General features: G+C 44.7%; 1 protein-coding gene across 5 annotated transcripts in view; it reads right to left on the reverse strand.

Moving 5' to 3' along the window:
* Nucleotides 1-15,222, reverse strand: part of GAS7 (growth arrest specific 7) — a 135,065-nt gene that overhangs the window by 73,720 nt on the left and 46,123 nt on the right. For 3 of the 5 annotated variants that reach the window (XM_081897970.1, XM_081897971.1, XM_081897972.1), the window contains exon 2: nt 1,399-1,519. In XM_081897970.1, the coding sequence (XP_081754096.1) occupies nt 1,399-1,519 (121 nt within the window). Of the gene's footprint in view, nt 1-1,398; nt 1,520-9,726; nt 9,748-10,169; nt 10,282-15,222 lie in introns of those variants that run through there. The other 2 variants (XM_081897974.1, XM_081897973.1) reach the window with 2 other exon arrangements.

A 15,222-nucleotide genomic window follows, 5' to 3' on the forward strand; every position in this document is an offset into this window, starting at 1 on the left:
AATTCTTCATGGAACGTGTGGCAAACAAGCCCAACCAGAGTTGGGGGTGGGTGGGTGAGGTGGGTTTGCATCCTGTTGCAACACAGTTTTAAATCCTGCTTCTGTCTGATGCACATTTCCATAGCAAAGGATCAGCCCGTCAGACAGTCACTTCTGGTCTGATGAAGATTTAGCTAAACCACAAAGGAAACCCCCTGAATGGACACGTAAGGCATTACGGATTTCCTGCGCTGATGCTTGGGGGAAGTCAAAGTTTCCAAACGTCCTTTATTTTAAAAGCGGCAGGCTATATTTCAAAAGTACACCCATGGTTGCAAAACATCACAGCCCCACAGACTTCTTAATGATGATTATTTCAGGCCCATGGCCCGTAATGTTATTTATTTGGTAATTCCATGTGATTAGGGCTATCCCATCCCCTAGTCTTGTCCCTTCTGAGGATGGAATGAATTCCCTACCCATAAATGCCCAAAGGCAGCAATGAAACACACGCACTCAAAGTAACTTGCACAGAGCACTGCCACAGTGTTGAGATACCGTCCCAGAGGAAATACCAACACTCAAAGTTCCCACAGACATACCTTAACAAGGCCCAGGTTTGGGGGCCAAGTGAAGTGAAACATTTGATTTAGGTGAGCCCATTTGCCTGTCGTTCTGCTAATTTGTACTGTGGATGCCAGGTCAGAATCCAAAGTTGCTTATTCCAAAAACCTGGGATAAGGTATCACCAAAACTTATCCCACTAAATTCCTGGCTCTGGTCCATTCGCCCACACCCCTCCTTTGGAGTTTTGGCTCATTTCCCCCAAGTGGTGGATGCATCTACCATGGGGGTGGAGGCTGAGAAGGAGGAGGAGGAGGTGGACGTGGAAATGAAGGAGGAGGAGGTGGTGGTGGTGAAGGACAAGGAAGAGGACAGACTGCTCCTATGTCTACAAAGAACAGAGGAATGTAGATGCATGGAGAGAAGGTGCCACTGTTCAGTCCAGGCAAGGCTCCCAAGCATGTCCATTCTGTCTACAAGAATGCAAAAATCTATCAAAATCAGCTCCAAGTCCTGACTATCCCAGAAGTAACTGCTATTTCAAGCTGATGGTTGCTTGCTTAAATCCTCCTGAACTTTTATGAACTTCTATCCCCTGGGGTTATCTTCTTGAACAAAAGTGAACTTTTTGTTCTGCAGAATCCAAATTAAGACTATGTGGTCACTGGAGAGCAGAAGAGGAAATACTAGAAACCCAGGCCTGAAATGTGTCAGGATTGGAATCTGAATGAGAAACCGGAGAAATATCAAGCTATTTTTTTTAATTCAGTAAAAATTATTAGCTGCCTTAAGTCTTTAGAGAATTCAGAGGAGATAAACATTTATGCATAAAAGGATCACATAAATGAAGCTTACCATTGGTGAAAGTGTTCACGTAGTACCTTCGCCCCTGGGGAGACATGTAGCTCTGCCAGCCAGGTGGGAGGTGGCCATTTTGAGCGTCTTCTCCGACTTGAGGAATGACCTTCCTAGGTTTCTGATGACAGAACAGAAAAAGACTGTTAAAACTTGCTTCCAGTGGATTGTATATCTTGCTTCCAGTGGATTGTGGATCTTATAAAAAGATTGGACAAAACAGGTACAGTATGAAATTCTGAGGTATCTTTTATTATTCCTGGTGGTAAGATATGGGAAATAAGAGAGGCAAAAACTTCTAAAAACCCAAACACCCCGATTATCTTCCCATGTGCAGCCTGGGAAATGTATTCAGACTATCTTCTGTAAAGCACAGACATTCCTTCAGGGCAGGGAAGATGGTGGAATGTTGTGGAGCCAGTATTGTAGCTTTGGCAATCCAACATATCATTGCATGTGACTTTTGGAATACAGAAATACAGAGCACTGTCTCCAAGGAGAATTAATCATATAAGCAGATTCTGTGTCCATACTAGGCTCATAGACAGACAGCTATTCTGTTATATAGATACGCTGTTACACAAATCATTATTATAAACACAACAAGCCACGAGTACACCAACTGAACACCTATACAGTCAAACCTCAGCTCCCGGACGCCTCCATTTTGGAACATTTCGGCTCCCAAACACCAAATACCTGGAAGTAAGTGTTCCAGTTTTTGAATGTTTTTTGGAAGCCGAACATCCAATGCAGCTTCCATTTGAAAGCAGAAAGCTCCTGCAACCAATCAGAAGTCGCACTCGGTTGTCGAACATTTCAGAAGCCGAACAGGCTTCTGGAACGGATTATGTTCAACAACTGAGGTTTGACTGTAATACACATCTGTAAGAACAAGCAAGATTAAAATTATCAGCAAAGGCAAAAACATACTATGGCAAATGGAATTTGCCCCCACAACCTAATGGTGCTCCTCAATTATGATGATTGTCCAACATTATTCCGTTATCACCAGTGAAATGTACTGTATTTTTCTGTGTATAAGATGCCCCCGTGTATAAGATGCCCCCTATTTTGGGGTACTCCAGATTAAGAAAACACCCCTCAGCACTACCCATGTATAAGACAAGCCCCAATTTTAAATCTAATTTTTTTGGTTTAAAAAACCCCTAGTCTTATACACGGAAAATACGGTTACAGATAGGTAGCCGTGTTGGTCTGCCATAGTCAAAACAAAAAAAATTCCTTCCAGTAGCACCTTAAAGACCAACTAAGTTAGTTCTTGGTATGAGCTTTCGTGTGCATGCACACTTCTGTGTGTATCTGAAGAAGTGTGCATGCACACGAAAGCTCATACCAAGAACTAACTTAGTTGGTCTTTAAGGTGCTACTGGAAGGATTTTTTTTTTGTTTTGACGGAAAATACGGTATATTTGGCTGATAGTATTCAATCCTATAAACATACAACTGGCTGTCAACATAGGTAAGGTGTCCTTTTGGCTTCTGGAAGGGGATTTTGCCTCTAGATCCAGCCAGCACTCTGGAATCCTGTGGCGAATGACCCTGGGGGCATGGCTTCTCAAATGGCCACCAGGGAGTTTTATGGTGGCCAGAGAAGCATGGAAGGGTAAGGGGAGGCAGGGTAAGGGGAGGCAGTGAGACCTGAGAACAGCTGCAACAGGAGTAGGTAAAGGTAAAGGTACCCCTGCCCGTACGGGCCAGTCTTGACAGACTCTAGGGTTGTGCGCTCATCTCACTCTATAGGCCGGGAGCCAGCGCTGTCCGCAGACACTTCCGGGTTACGTGGCCAGCGTGACAAGCTGCAGCTGGCGAGCCAGCGCAGCACACGAAATGCCGTTTACCTTCCCGCTGGTAAGCGGTCCCTATTTATCTACTTGCACCCGGGGGTGCTTTTGAACTGCTAGGTTGGCAGGCGCTGGGACCTAACGACGGGAGCGCACCCCGCCGTGAGGATTCGAACCACCGACCATGCGATCGGCAAGTCCTAGGCGCTGAGGTTTTACCCACAGCACCACCCGCGTCCCACAACAGGAGTAAGCAAACCACCAACAGAAGGCACACTCAAATACTTATACTATCCTTCCCCAACCAGTGCCCTCCAGATGTTGTTGGATTAAAACTCCCATCTTCCCTCATCCTTGGCCATGCTAGTTGGGGCTGATGGAAGTTGCTATTCAAAACATCTGGAGGACACCAGGTTGGGGAAGGCTGATACCGTAACTCAGGGGAAAACAGCACTATGCCACTGAACAGCCCTGAGACCCCCGGAACTGCCCTAAGACCATTGGGTATAGGGTATATAAATTCAAATAACAACAACAACAACTTGTATGGTAAAAAAGCAAAGCACTGCAATTAGGAGAACCACTTATCTCAAGCAGGCTGTGTGTACAGATGCGTACACATACACACACAGCCTCAGCTAATGGTCTCTGACACCCACAGTTCCCATCGCACCCTAGCCTTGTAGCTACACATTTGATGCTCTGCCCTGGTCACATGGGGACAGAGTGTCATAAGGAGCAAATCTGAATGACACTCTCATTACACCGCCCTCGTTTTAGCAGGAACCGGGTGGAGGAGGCAACCCAATTAGATCTCCAGCTTACCATCCTATAAACTTCCTTATGCAATCGCAGTGGCTAGAAACAGCAAGGTGCAGAGCAGAGAGAAGCCTGGGCAAGGCTCCAAGACGATGACAAGCAGCTGTGCATGAATAGCTTTTGGCCATGTACACACAGCTGGGAATCTTAGAACGAGCTCTTCTCTGACCAGTCAGGGGTGACGTACGCCGTAATGCAGCCCTGCTCCAACAATATGCCTCAGAGAAAGAAGCTGCCAAATGAGTAGGTCAACGACGGAACAGCAAAGAGGTAACACCAAGGCCCTTAAGTCTCATTATCATAGTAGCATAACAGCATTACACATTGCAGAAGTATGCACCACACACAAGCCAACGCTGTTCCTGCACACAATGCCGCCATACAATAGCCAGGTGTTTTTCAGGTCTCCACACCTAAGTCGGCATTCAGAAAACCATTGGATAGTTCACTGTTGCCAAGGCTACATCCCACTGTCTGGGGCTCCACTTGCAGTAAGTAGGTACTCTTATAAACTTGAGCTCTTCTCTTCCACTGCTCTGGCCTTCAACTTCCAGCAACAATTAAACCTCTCCATCTCGGCTACACTTTACTAACACCAGAGGCTCGTTCTCCTTGCTTCAAGTTGGCAACAGCTAGGAGGCAAGGCAGGGTGTACTGAACACCTAGTCACCCTTCAAGAATGAGCCCCCAGGCGCCTTGGAAGATGGTGGATATTAACATCTATCCAGCTCACACGAGGTAATTAGAGGCTGATTATGGGGAGTATATCAGTCTCCCTTCATCTCTCCAGGGGGGAGAGATGCCGTTTTCACCCGCTGTTGCCATAAATCACCCCCGAGTTCGGAAGAAGGAGGGGGTGAGGCACTGGGTGCACAACCCTCGGCGGGCCTCGGAACTCCTCCGTAGCTGCTTCCAGGTGCGAAACTAGTTGCGTTACTTAAAAGGAAACAAAATGGGAAAGATAACGCACATGCTTCAAGAGAGGCAGGAGGTTTTTATCTGCTAACAATTTTACCACTGAAAGGAAGAAGACTGAGACGGACTGAGATGGAAGATTACATCAAAGCACTACAGATATGGTATGTGGATTGGAATGCCAGAACTAAGGGGGGGGGAAACGACTTTTTATTTCTTTTGCTCTATGTGATTACTAATAACCCTCCCTCTGAAGATCCGTCACAGAAATTAATTGCAAATGGGACTAAAAATGAATTGTGTGGGAATAATTATGAACTTAAAGGTTTTACTCTGTGAAGGATTTGGAAAGAAGAAGGGCTCTCTCTTGTGACGCAGTAAGAATGCAGACTAAGAGACCTGTGTTGCTGGAGTTGGTCTTGGGGAGGGCGAGCCGAAGATATATTATTTTCGAGGAGATTGCGAACTGGAAGGGGCAGCCCTCCTGGAAAAAGACTAATTTACGATGCAACAGGTCAGAAAAGCTAAAGAGCAAGTTTTTAGACTGTATTTCATCGGAATGACAAAAATGGCGATTACTCGCTCGAGCGGAAAGACTGTTGGAGGAGAGTGATTTATGAGAGAGCAGCACAAAGCCCACACAGAAATACAAATAAGACCCACTTGCGGAGCAAATCAGAGGAGAATGCAAAGGAAAATGAGTAATGACAAGTATTGAGAAGAGGAGACTGGAAACATCGTTCTTAATATGGAAGCAGAACAAATGTTCGAGGATTGGACTCCTGCCAATCAAGAAGCATGGGTACCCCCCACAAAATTTATAATTTGGAAAACAATTGGATTATATGATATGTATTGTTATAATTTGGACTAATTGATTTGATGTGTTTAATTTGAAAATATGAAACTTAATTATATATATATATATATATATATATATATATATATATATATATATATATATATATATATATATATATATATATAAAATGAGCCCCCAGCTGACAGCTTCAAAACTCTTTCCACTGATGAAGTGGGAAAGGAAGAGGTTAAAAAAAAAGGCTGAAACTTTAGGCTTGGGAAGTTATTGTTATTCAGTCAGTCTGAAATACACAGGTATGCTGGAAGCTGCCTTACAGCGAATCAGTCCATCTACACCAGGGATGGGGAACCTGTGGAGCTCCAGATCCTGTTAGACTCAAACCTCACCTCAGACATATGTAAGAATGAACTACAGTGGTACCTCAGGTTACGAACTTAATTCGTTCTGGAAGTTGGTTCTTAACCCGAAGCGTTCTTAACCCAAGGCGTGCATTCCCTACATAGGCCCTCCTGTGGCCCCGGAAGAGGAATTGCATTCGTATCCCGGGGCAAAGTTCGCAACCCAGGACACCTACGGTATTTCTGGATTTGTGGAGTTCATAACCCGAGGTACCACTGTACTTCAGTGGCATTTTGAAGGGAAGTCCTAAGGATCGCCACACAGACCTTTGAGCAATGTGGTAAGCCCAAGTCACTAAACTGTGTTTTCAGAAACAAATAACAGTGAATAGCATGGTGGGTGGTGGTGTTTCTCTGACCTCCTGACAGCTGAGTCTCTGCTATTTGTCAGGAAAGGGAGGGGACGAGGCACAAGGCAGTGGAAAGGTCAGCGTAGTGCAAACGCATGAAAGAATGGAAGGTGAGGTTTTCTTCACACAACTTTTGAGAGTGAAAATCAAACCAGCTTATCACCAGGTCAGACCACTGGTCCTGGTCAATCTTGCTCAGTAGTGTTGTCACTGACTATCAGTGGCTCTGCAGGGTTCCAGGCAGGAGTTTTTTCTCAGCGCTACCAGAAGACACCAGCATAGGACCTTCTGCGTGCAACATGTGTCCTCTTCCACTAAGCCAAGTTTCCTAAACTTGGGTCTCCTGCTGATTGTACACCACAATTTCCACCATCTCCGACCACTGGTCCTGCTAGCTAGGGATGAGGGCTGTTGTAGTCCGAAGTGTGGGAAACCCTGCTGGAGACCGAAGTGTGGGAAACCCTGCACTAAGCTACAGCTCCTCCACTCACGAAAATTCAGCACAGCGCTACCTCAAGCACAGCACTATTCAGCAGTCAGTTCACCTGGCCAGCTACAACTCATCAGGTGAGGTATATTCTTCTATGAGTGAAGTATCTTGAACATGCAAATGCAACTACGTGCAGTTATAAACAGGAAGGTGTGAACTGCTGAGGGAGAACTTTGAGGCTCCACAGCAGGATAGCTGGAGGTTAAACAGACTGCCATGGCCAACAATGAGAAAAATACCTACTAATTAATATTTGGGCACCTGGAGGCAACTGGTAGACCAGGACTGTGTTCTTTGGCAGAGGACTGACTAGCAAGGGCAGTAGAAGACTGGAGCAGTAGGGTTGACCCATGGGTTGCACAACAGGGAAACCCACTTTCTCATGTGGGGATAGGGGGAAATAATTGACAGGAACTGTTCTCAGTAACATTTTCACTGTGACCAGGAGCCCACTGCAACAAGATCACAGTCCTGTATCTCAGGATCCCAACTTTGTACAAGCTGAGCAGACAAAGCTGCAAGACAACATGTAGTAGTAAAATCTGTGTAATCCAACACTACAAAAGCTACAGCGCAGGCGAGTTACAGTACCAAAAATAAATCTTTGTCTATTTATTTAGCAATGGCAATTTTGCACTTTGTAAGCACCCATCTGTGAACATCTGTCCATGAACAATCTAGCTTTCTATACAAAATACTTGTGTGTGAGAGTTCCTCCAACCCACCCTCCCTCCCTTCGTCTCCGTCCGTCTCTGTCTCTCTTGCACACAGCTCCATCTATACGTAAGATGCATTTCCCAAAAGCACCATATGGGGGCTGTGCCTGTGTGCCAAATAGCTATACATCAGCCAGCTAAGAGAAAATATTCTGTTTCAGACTTTGCTACTGACATGGGAAAGGATTTCTGCTCCAGGAGGAATCCAGTGAGCAATGTGCAATCAGCTGGGGTGGCAAGAAATCAAGGTAGAAACTACACCTGGTGCCCTCCAGATTTTGTTGGTCTCCAACACCCATCAGCCTTAGCCAGCATGACCAGTGGTCATGGATGGTGGGAAGTGTAGTCCAACAACATCTGGAGGGCACCACACGGGTTCTCCCTGGACTATATGCTACTTAGCAACCCTGTGTACTCTCCTCTTTCTCTATACTACAGTAATATGCAACAAAACAACACCTGATAAGCTGAAGGTTCAACTATGTAAGTGATCATGTCATGTTGAACATTATTGTTTTCCAACATGTTGCCAGGGGGAAAGGAGGCAATGCTGCTCCACTGGGTGGTTCCTCCTAAGAATGTTACTCTTGGATGCATTTATCAGCTACACTTCCGAAAATCTAGAGCAAGGTGTTTTGGGGCTCAATTGCATGTGAAAATTATTCTGAGCAAGAAAGCCTGTATCCTTTTAATCTCATATTCAGAAGCTGGCTGTGGGTACTTAGCATGTAGGAAGGACATGTTGTACATGCCCCCAAAAAACTACTACACAAATGATCCAGATTCAACCCTGGCTTTGAAAATAAGCTTCAGCTCTGTTCTGAGGCATATGTTCCCTTGAGTATATTGAAAGCTTTGTATAATATACATTTAGTCACCGATACATTCATCTCCCTTGGGAATAGCTGTGCTTTTGCTTGAGATGAACTCAGAAAAAGAATTCTAGCTTTTGTCCTGAACTTAAAGATAACATTTTACAAGGATTTGTGATGGCTGAATATAAATTTGCTATGATATTTTCACATGCAGTTGTTAAAGCAGCTTAATTCTTAGAAGCAGTCTAGCAGAGATCACAGATTATTATTTTTTAGACAGGGTGGTTGAGAATCACATATGCCACCTTAAAAACCATGCTCTGTTTGCTTCTGTAGCCCACAAAAAAGTTGTTGTGTAAGCCTGCCCAAACATAACCTTCCTCTTCGAGGCGCACATTACTATCAATGCAGAAGTATGACCATTCAAAAGGCTCCTTTGTTAATATAAAATTCAACAGCTCTAACTAAAGAAGAAGTATGGTCATTCCACAGAATTTGCAAACCATTTGATATATTTAGATTTATATATATATATATATACACACACATACAAACACACACACACACCCCAACAGGTGCTGCCCACAGTAATTTGCTATAGACAATGAATTCACACAAGCAGAGATGACTACAGTGAGCTTGGAAGGAAGGACGAACTGTGATGTAGCACCCCAGTGCCCAAAGCCACATGCACTTTTGTTTTGTGAAGATCTACTATACTGTAGATCTACTGTACCGTTTTTCATGCAATTCCTCTGTTACTTGCCTGAAGTGGGCTCTTGTGCAGGTTACTGCATGCAAATATCCAGCAGTGTGCTTAGTTCTCATTCTCACAGTGAAACACTGCAGGGGATATGTTATGTGGTGTTGCTACACTTACGTACTTATTATTATGACTACTTTAACATTTATATTCTGCCCTGCTACTATTCCTATACAGATAAGGTCTATGGAATCGTGGCAGCTAGCTGTACTTGGGCAGCCATAACAGTTGCAGAAAAACATACAAGCCGGTCCTTCTTCACTGTTCTCAGTCAAAATTTCATACTAGGAGCCCAAGAAGATCTTTTGCTTTATCATCAGCTTCTTGTTAATAAATACACTCGCCCCAACATTTGGTTGTGTTTTTCCCAAAATGGAAAAAAAAGAAAAGAAATCCACTCTCCCACACACAGACTCTCAGGATTTCTCCCTTACCTTCATTTAGCAAGACCTCGCGGTTTCGTTTTCTTTTTTCAAATGCCAGGGCTTACCCTCTCTGGGCTTGGCTGGCTGCATTGTAACAATTTAATGGATGAAGCGTTAGGCACTCATTAAAGCTGCTCTGAGAGATGCCTTCTTTTTCTATGTGCGAGCCTTTTTAACGATTAAGAAAATTAGCTATATCCTGCCCCTTCAGACATTCTGGTTTCTTTCAGCCAAACCACTAAGAGTTACATAACGACCAATCTTGGAACTCCATCAAGTTCCCCATGCCCTTCCCAGACTCGCTCAGCATCAAAGGGAAGCTCAAGAGGATGGAGGTGACCAAAGATATAATTATGACCAAGCTTCAAAATGGAAGGGTGTAAAACATTTATATCTGCAAATATCAACATTTATCAGTGCATCTGGCTCCTCTCCAAATAATGTCATCTTACCATAGGTGATTTTGCCAAGTCCTTTGTAGAAATTAAGTCCCAAGCTGGAGCTGGTCACGAACTTGTTCTCCCTCTGCGAGATGAAGTGGGGAAATTACCCACTGCCTGTTCTGCTTTGTGTGTGAGTAATCAGCCAGTGTCCAGTGTCAAAACTCAGAGGAAGGGCAAGAACTGCAGGGGGCCTGTGTGTGTGTGTGTGTGTGTGTGTGTGTGTGTGTGTAACACTTCAGCACTTCCCTTCCCTCAACTTTGTTCTTTGGAAATCAAAAGGACCCATTCTAGAGGCTTTCCAGATGTGAAGCTTCTGGAAAGTCATTTCCTTTGCCAGCTTTCAAATGTCTGTGTAGGTGATGGGGGAGCACAAAGCGAGGGTCTGTACCACTGACCAACAGCTCCTCATGCACAGACAGGACAAACAAGGACCGCTTTGTCAAGCTTCCCTTGGTTCAGTCCTCGCCTCTCTAGCCTTCCGTGTCCCCTATTTGTGTCTCTCTGGGGAACTTTCCCCTTGAACTTACATTAAGCCAACCCTTTGTACACAGCTTGACCCAGCTTGCGTTCAGGGCTACAAAGTGAAACATAAACTCACATGACCAAATGGGCACTGTGAGGACGTGGGATCTGGCATATAGAGGACAAGCTGTACTTATTAGTTTGGCACTAAAGAGTGGGGGGGGGGTCCATGAACACTTCTTTCCCCGTCTGCACCCCCAGCACCCGATAAACAAATGCTTCATTTTCTCAGGGCAAGACTGAGAACAAGAATGATGTTTGCACCACAGCTTTCCCTCCAGCATCTCAACAGAGAGCATAGCTTTCCACATTCACTCTGAATTGACTTTGTGATGCCACTACATAGGCAGCTCTGATTGGCTGTGTGCATGGTGCAGAGGCATTGGCAGTGTATTACCATCACAGGAATGTGAGGAGGCCACTAGCAGGGAAAAGTGACACAAGAACTGCTGCAGAGAGTGGAGGTGAAAACCAGAGGACAGGTTCAATGTAGGGGAGGATGCAAGGGACTGTCTCAGCCCTGCCAAATGCCCCAATTCCATGTGAATATGTTTGGAGAATATTTGACGCAGGATTGGTTTATGTAGCTCTGGTCAGTGCTTGGATGGGTGATGGCCTGGAAAACACATAAGCAATGCCTTGGATTGTCCAGGTGGGATATAAATCTAAGAAAAAATGAATAGCCTAACTACTGCAGTCCATACATTTGCAACCCCCTAGTTAGACCACTATAATGCTCTGTATGTGGGCTTTCCCCTGTGCTCAGTTCGGAAGCTGCAGCTAGTATAGAACACATCAGCCAGGGTGCTCAGTGGTGACCCGAGGGATGCTCACCCATGCCTTATGTTTAAAGAACTGCATTAGTTGTTTGTCAGTGACCCAGCAATGTTCATGGTTTTTATTGCTGGTATATAAAGCCCTAAACAATTTGGGACCAGGATACCCAGAAGAATGCCTTCCCCATTACATTCTGGTCTAAGCCTTTAGATCTTCCAGGGAAAAGCTTGATGTGAGGATTGTCTCTCACACAAGTGAAGACTGGACTGGACTTTTCAATGGCATAAACCATATATAGCTTGGCTTCTGTGAACCTCAGTGCCTGCCCACCTTCTTTTATACAGTGGTACCTCTGGATACGAACGGGATACGTTCCGGAGCCCCGTTTGTATCTAGAAGCAAACGTAACTAGTGACGGCACATCTGCGCACACACGTGTCGCTTTTCGGCACATCTGCGCTTGCGCATGACGTCATTTTGAGGGTCTGCACATGCGGCGAAACCCGGAAGTAACAGGCTCCGTTACTTCCGGGTTGCCACGGAGCGAACTTGAACACGCTCAACCCGAAGCACATTCAACCCGAGGTATGACTGTATACCTAACTCCTAACTGCTTCCAGCGTTCCTAGCATCTGATTTCCCCTTCCTAACCTCTGCAAAATCGACATCCAGAAAGGAGTCATTCTGAATTGTAATTTTAATGATTAACATTAAGGAGATCTAATTATGTTGGTCTAATAAATGAGAACTATATTGGGCCAGAATTTTTAAACACTAAATTCTAGCTCTTCCTAGGAAAGCTAACATTTTAGTGAGGATCATGGACACACCCAAACACACACACACACTCTCTCATTAAAGTATAATACATCTTTCCACACAGCCACTGTTTGGTTGAGCTAAACTGTAAATGTGGTCCATCTGTGAACCTATGGAGATGCCTAGGGCTGCACAAGCTGACGCTGCAGATTTATGCTGCCTGTGGAAACATAAGACAACAGCACATGACTTCCTGACCCATCCTGAAAAGAATGCATGTCCATGGCGAAAGTTCAAGCCTTACTCAACAGAGAAAACCACTTCTCGTTTACAAACTGCAGGAAACCCCCCAAAAAAGAGGGATCCTGATGAGGAAACATCTGCGCACTTGACAGTTATTCGTGCAAAGGGGGTACAGTTGCACTATTCACTAGCAAGTCCAGATCCTGAAGCTTTGCTAGAACCCAAACAAATCTAGAAGTACAGAATGACAGTCCTCCTGTGACAATTTCTCCTAAGGAAGAACTTTTCTGTAAATAGCCACAACAGCCAGTAGAAAAGACCTTTTCACTCCTTGTGCATTTAATATGTAAAACGAAAGGGTTTATATGCTACAACTAAAAACGTGAAGCACAAATGCAAAAACCGGTGTTTGGAATGCATGTGCACACACATAAATGCACACACACACACATATATACACACATATATATACACACACACACATACAAATACATTAATCAGAAAGCTAGGATAGGATGGCAGCTCACCACTGACTCAGTGCTGTTTCTACATAACTTGTGAAAATGATCCTAACAGGTGGAGGGACACTCACTCACCGCAGAAGAAAGAGGAAGTGCATCACCAAAGAAAGGAGACCTAAGAGGGCACATATTTTCATATGCTAATTTTTGTGTGCATGCTGCAAATTTAGAACTAATTACTAAGACTGAGGGGAAGGACTGAGCCTGGCCTCAGTTGCCTATGCTCTGGAGACCTCCCTCTTAGAATCATAGAATCATAGAGTTGGAAGAGACCACAAGGGCCATCGAGTCCAACCCCCTGCCAAGCAGGAAACACCATCAGAGCACTCCTGGCATATGGTTGTCAAGCCTCTGCTTAAAGACCTCCAAAGAAGGAGACTCCACCACACTCCTTGGCAGCAAATTCCACTGTCGAACAGCTCTTACTGTCAGGAAGTTCTTCCTAATGTTTAGGTGGAATCTTCTTTCTTGTAGTTTGGATCCATTGCTCCGTGTCCGCTTCTCTGGAGCAGCAGAAAACAACCTTTCTCCCTCCTCTATGTGACATCCTTTTATATATTTGAACATGGCTATCATATCACCCCTTAACCTCCTCTTCTCCAGGCTAAACATGCCCAGCTCCCTTAGCCATTCCTCATAAGGCATCATTTCCAGGCCTTTGACCATTTTGGTTGCCGCCCTCTAGACACGTTCCAGTTTGTCAGTGTCCTTCTTGAACTGTGGTGCCCAGAACTGGACACAGTACTCCAGGTGAGGTCTGACCAGAGCAGAATACAGTGGCACTATTACTTCCCTTGATCTAGATGCTATACTCCTATTGATGCAGCCCAGAATTGCATTGGCTTTTTAGCTGCCGCGTTACACTGTTGGCTCATGTCAAGTTTGTGGTCAACCAAGACTCCTAGATCCTTTTCACATGTACTGCTCTCAAGCCAGGTGTCACCCATCTTGTATTTGTGCCTCTCATTTTTTTTTGCCCAAGTGCAATATTTTACATTTCTCCCTGTTAAAATTCATCTTGTTTGTTTTGGCCCAGTTATCTAATCTGTCAAGGTCATTTTGAAGTGTGATCCTGTCCTCTGGGGTGTTAGCCTACAGAGGGTCTTAGACTACATGGGGCTGCCCTTGAAGTTGCAAAAGGCGGCTGCTAGGTTGGAAAGAAGGACAACTTGGCTGGATAATGTGTCACTGGTCCTGACAGCTTTGCACTGGGCTGCCAGTGAGCCCAGTTCAATGTGTTAGTGCACAACACGTTAAATGGCTTGGGGCCATAGCCCCTGAAGTATGTCAAGGATCAAGCATCCCAGGCCCTACAATCAGCACAGAAGGCATTTTCAGGAGACATTTTAATACATTCATATTTACTCAGGCATTGGACTGCTAATAGATACTAACCACAGCAACCTTGACATTAGCTAACTGTGAAGGTGTTTTAAATGTTTTTAGATTAAAACATTTCAAAAGAGATATGCTTATTTTATTTTAAATTGCACAAATTTTTAAATTTCAATATTTTGATGGTTGCCATCCTGGGCTCCTTTGGGAGGAAGGGAGGGGCACATGTTTAATAAATAAATAAATAAAAATAAAATGATTGCAGGTAACTTCTGATGGTTGGCTACCTCTGATGCAGACAGATCTCTGGCTGGTACAGTAGCACCTCGTTTTGAGGCCAGGATCCGTTCCGGAGCCCCAGCCACTAGCCAAAAAGGACGCAGGGCAAAGCGCCGCATCTGCGTGTGGAGCTGTTTGCACTTATGCGTACCTACGAAGCACGATTTAGCGCTTATGTGCATGTCTGTATTTATGGGTTTGCTGCGGATGTTCGCTGGAATGGACACTAGACAAGGTGGAAGTTTGCGGAGGTATTACTGTACAGTGGTACTTTGCGTTAAGTACTTAATTCGTTCTGGAGGTCCGTACTTAACCTGAAACTGTTCTTAACCTGAAGCACCACTTTAGCTAATGGGGCCTCCTGCTGCTGCTGCTGCTGCTGCTGCTGCTGCGCCGCCGGAGCACAATTTCTGTTCTCATCCTGAAGCAAAGTTCTTAAACTGAAGCACTATTTCTGGGTTAGCAGAGTCTGTAACCTGAAGCGTATGTAACCTGAAGCGTATGTAACCTGAGGTACCACTGTATATACAATAACAGCAGCACAATAAAAGCAAAATATGAGTCATTGTAACAGGCAACTTTTTTTTGTTTAAGAAAAGAAAACAGTGTTACAAAAAAGGCCACAG

The sequence above is a fragment of the Podarcis melisellensis genome, assembly GCF_964234715.1.
Source record: "Podarcis melisellensis genome assembly, chromosome: 2".
NCBI classification, from domain to species: Eukaryota; Metazoa; Chordata; class Lepidosauria; order Squamata; family Lacertidae; genus Podarcis; species Podarcis melisellensis.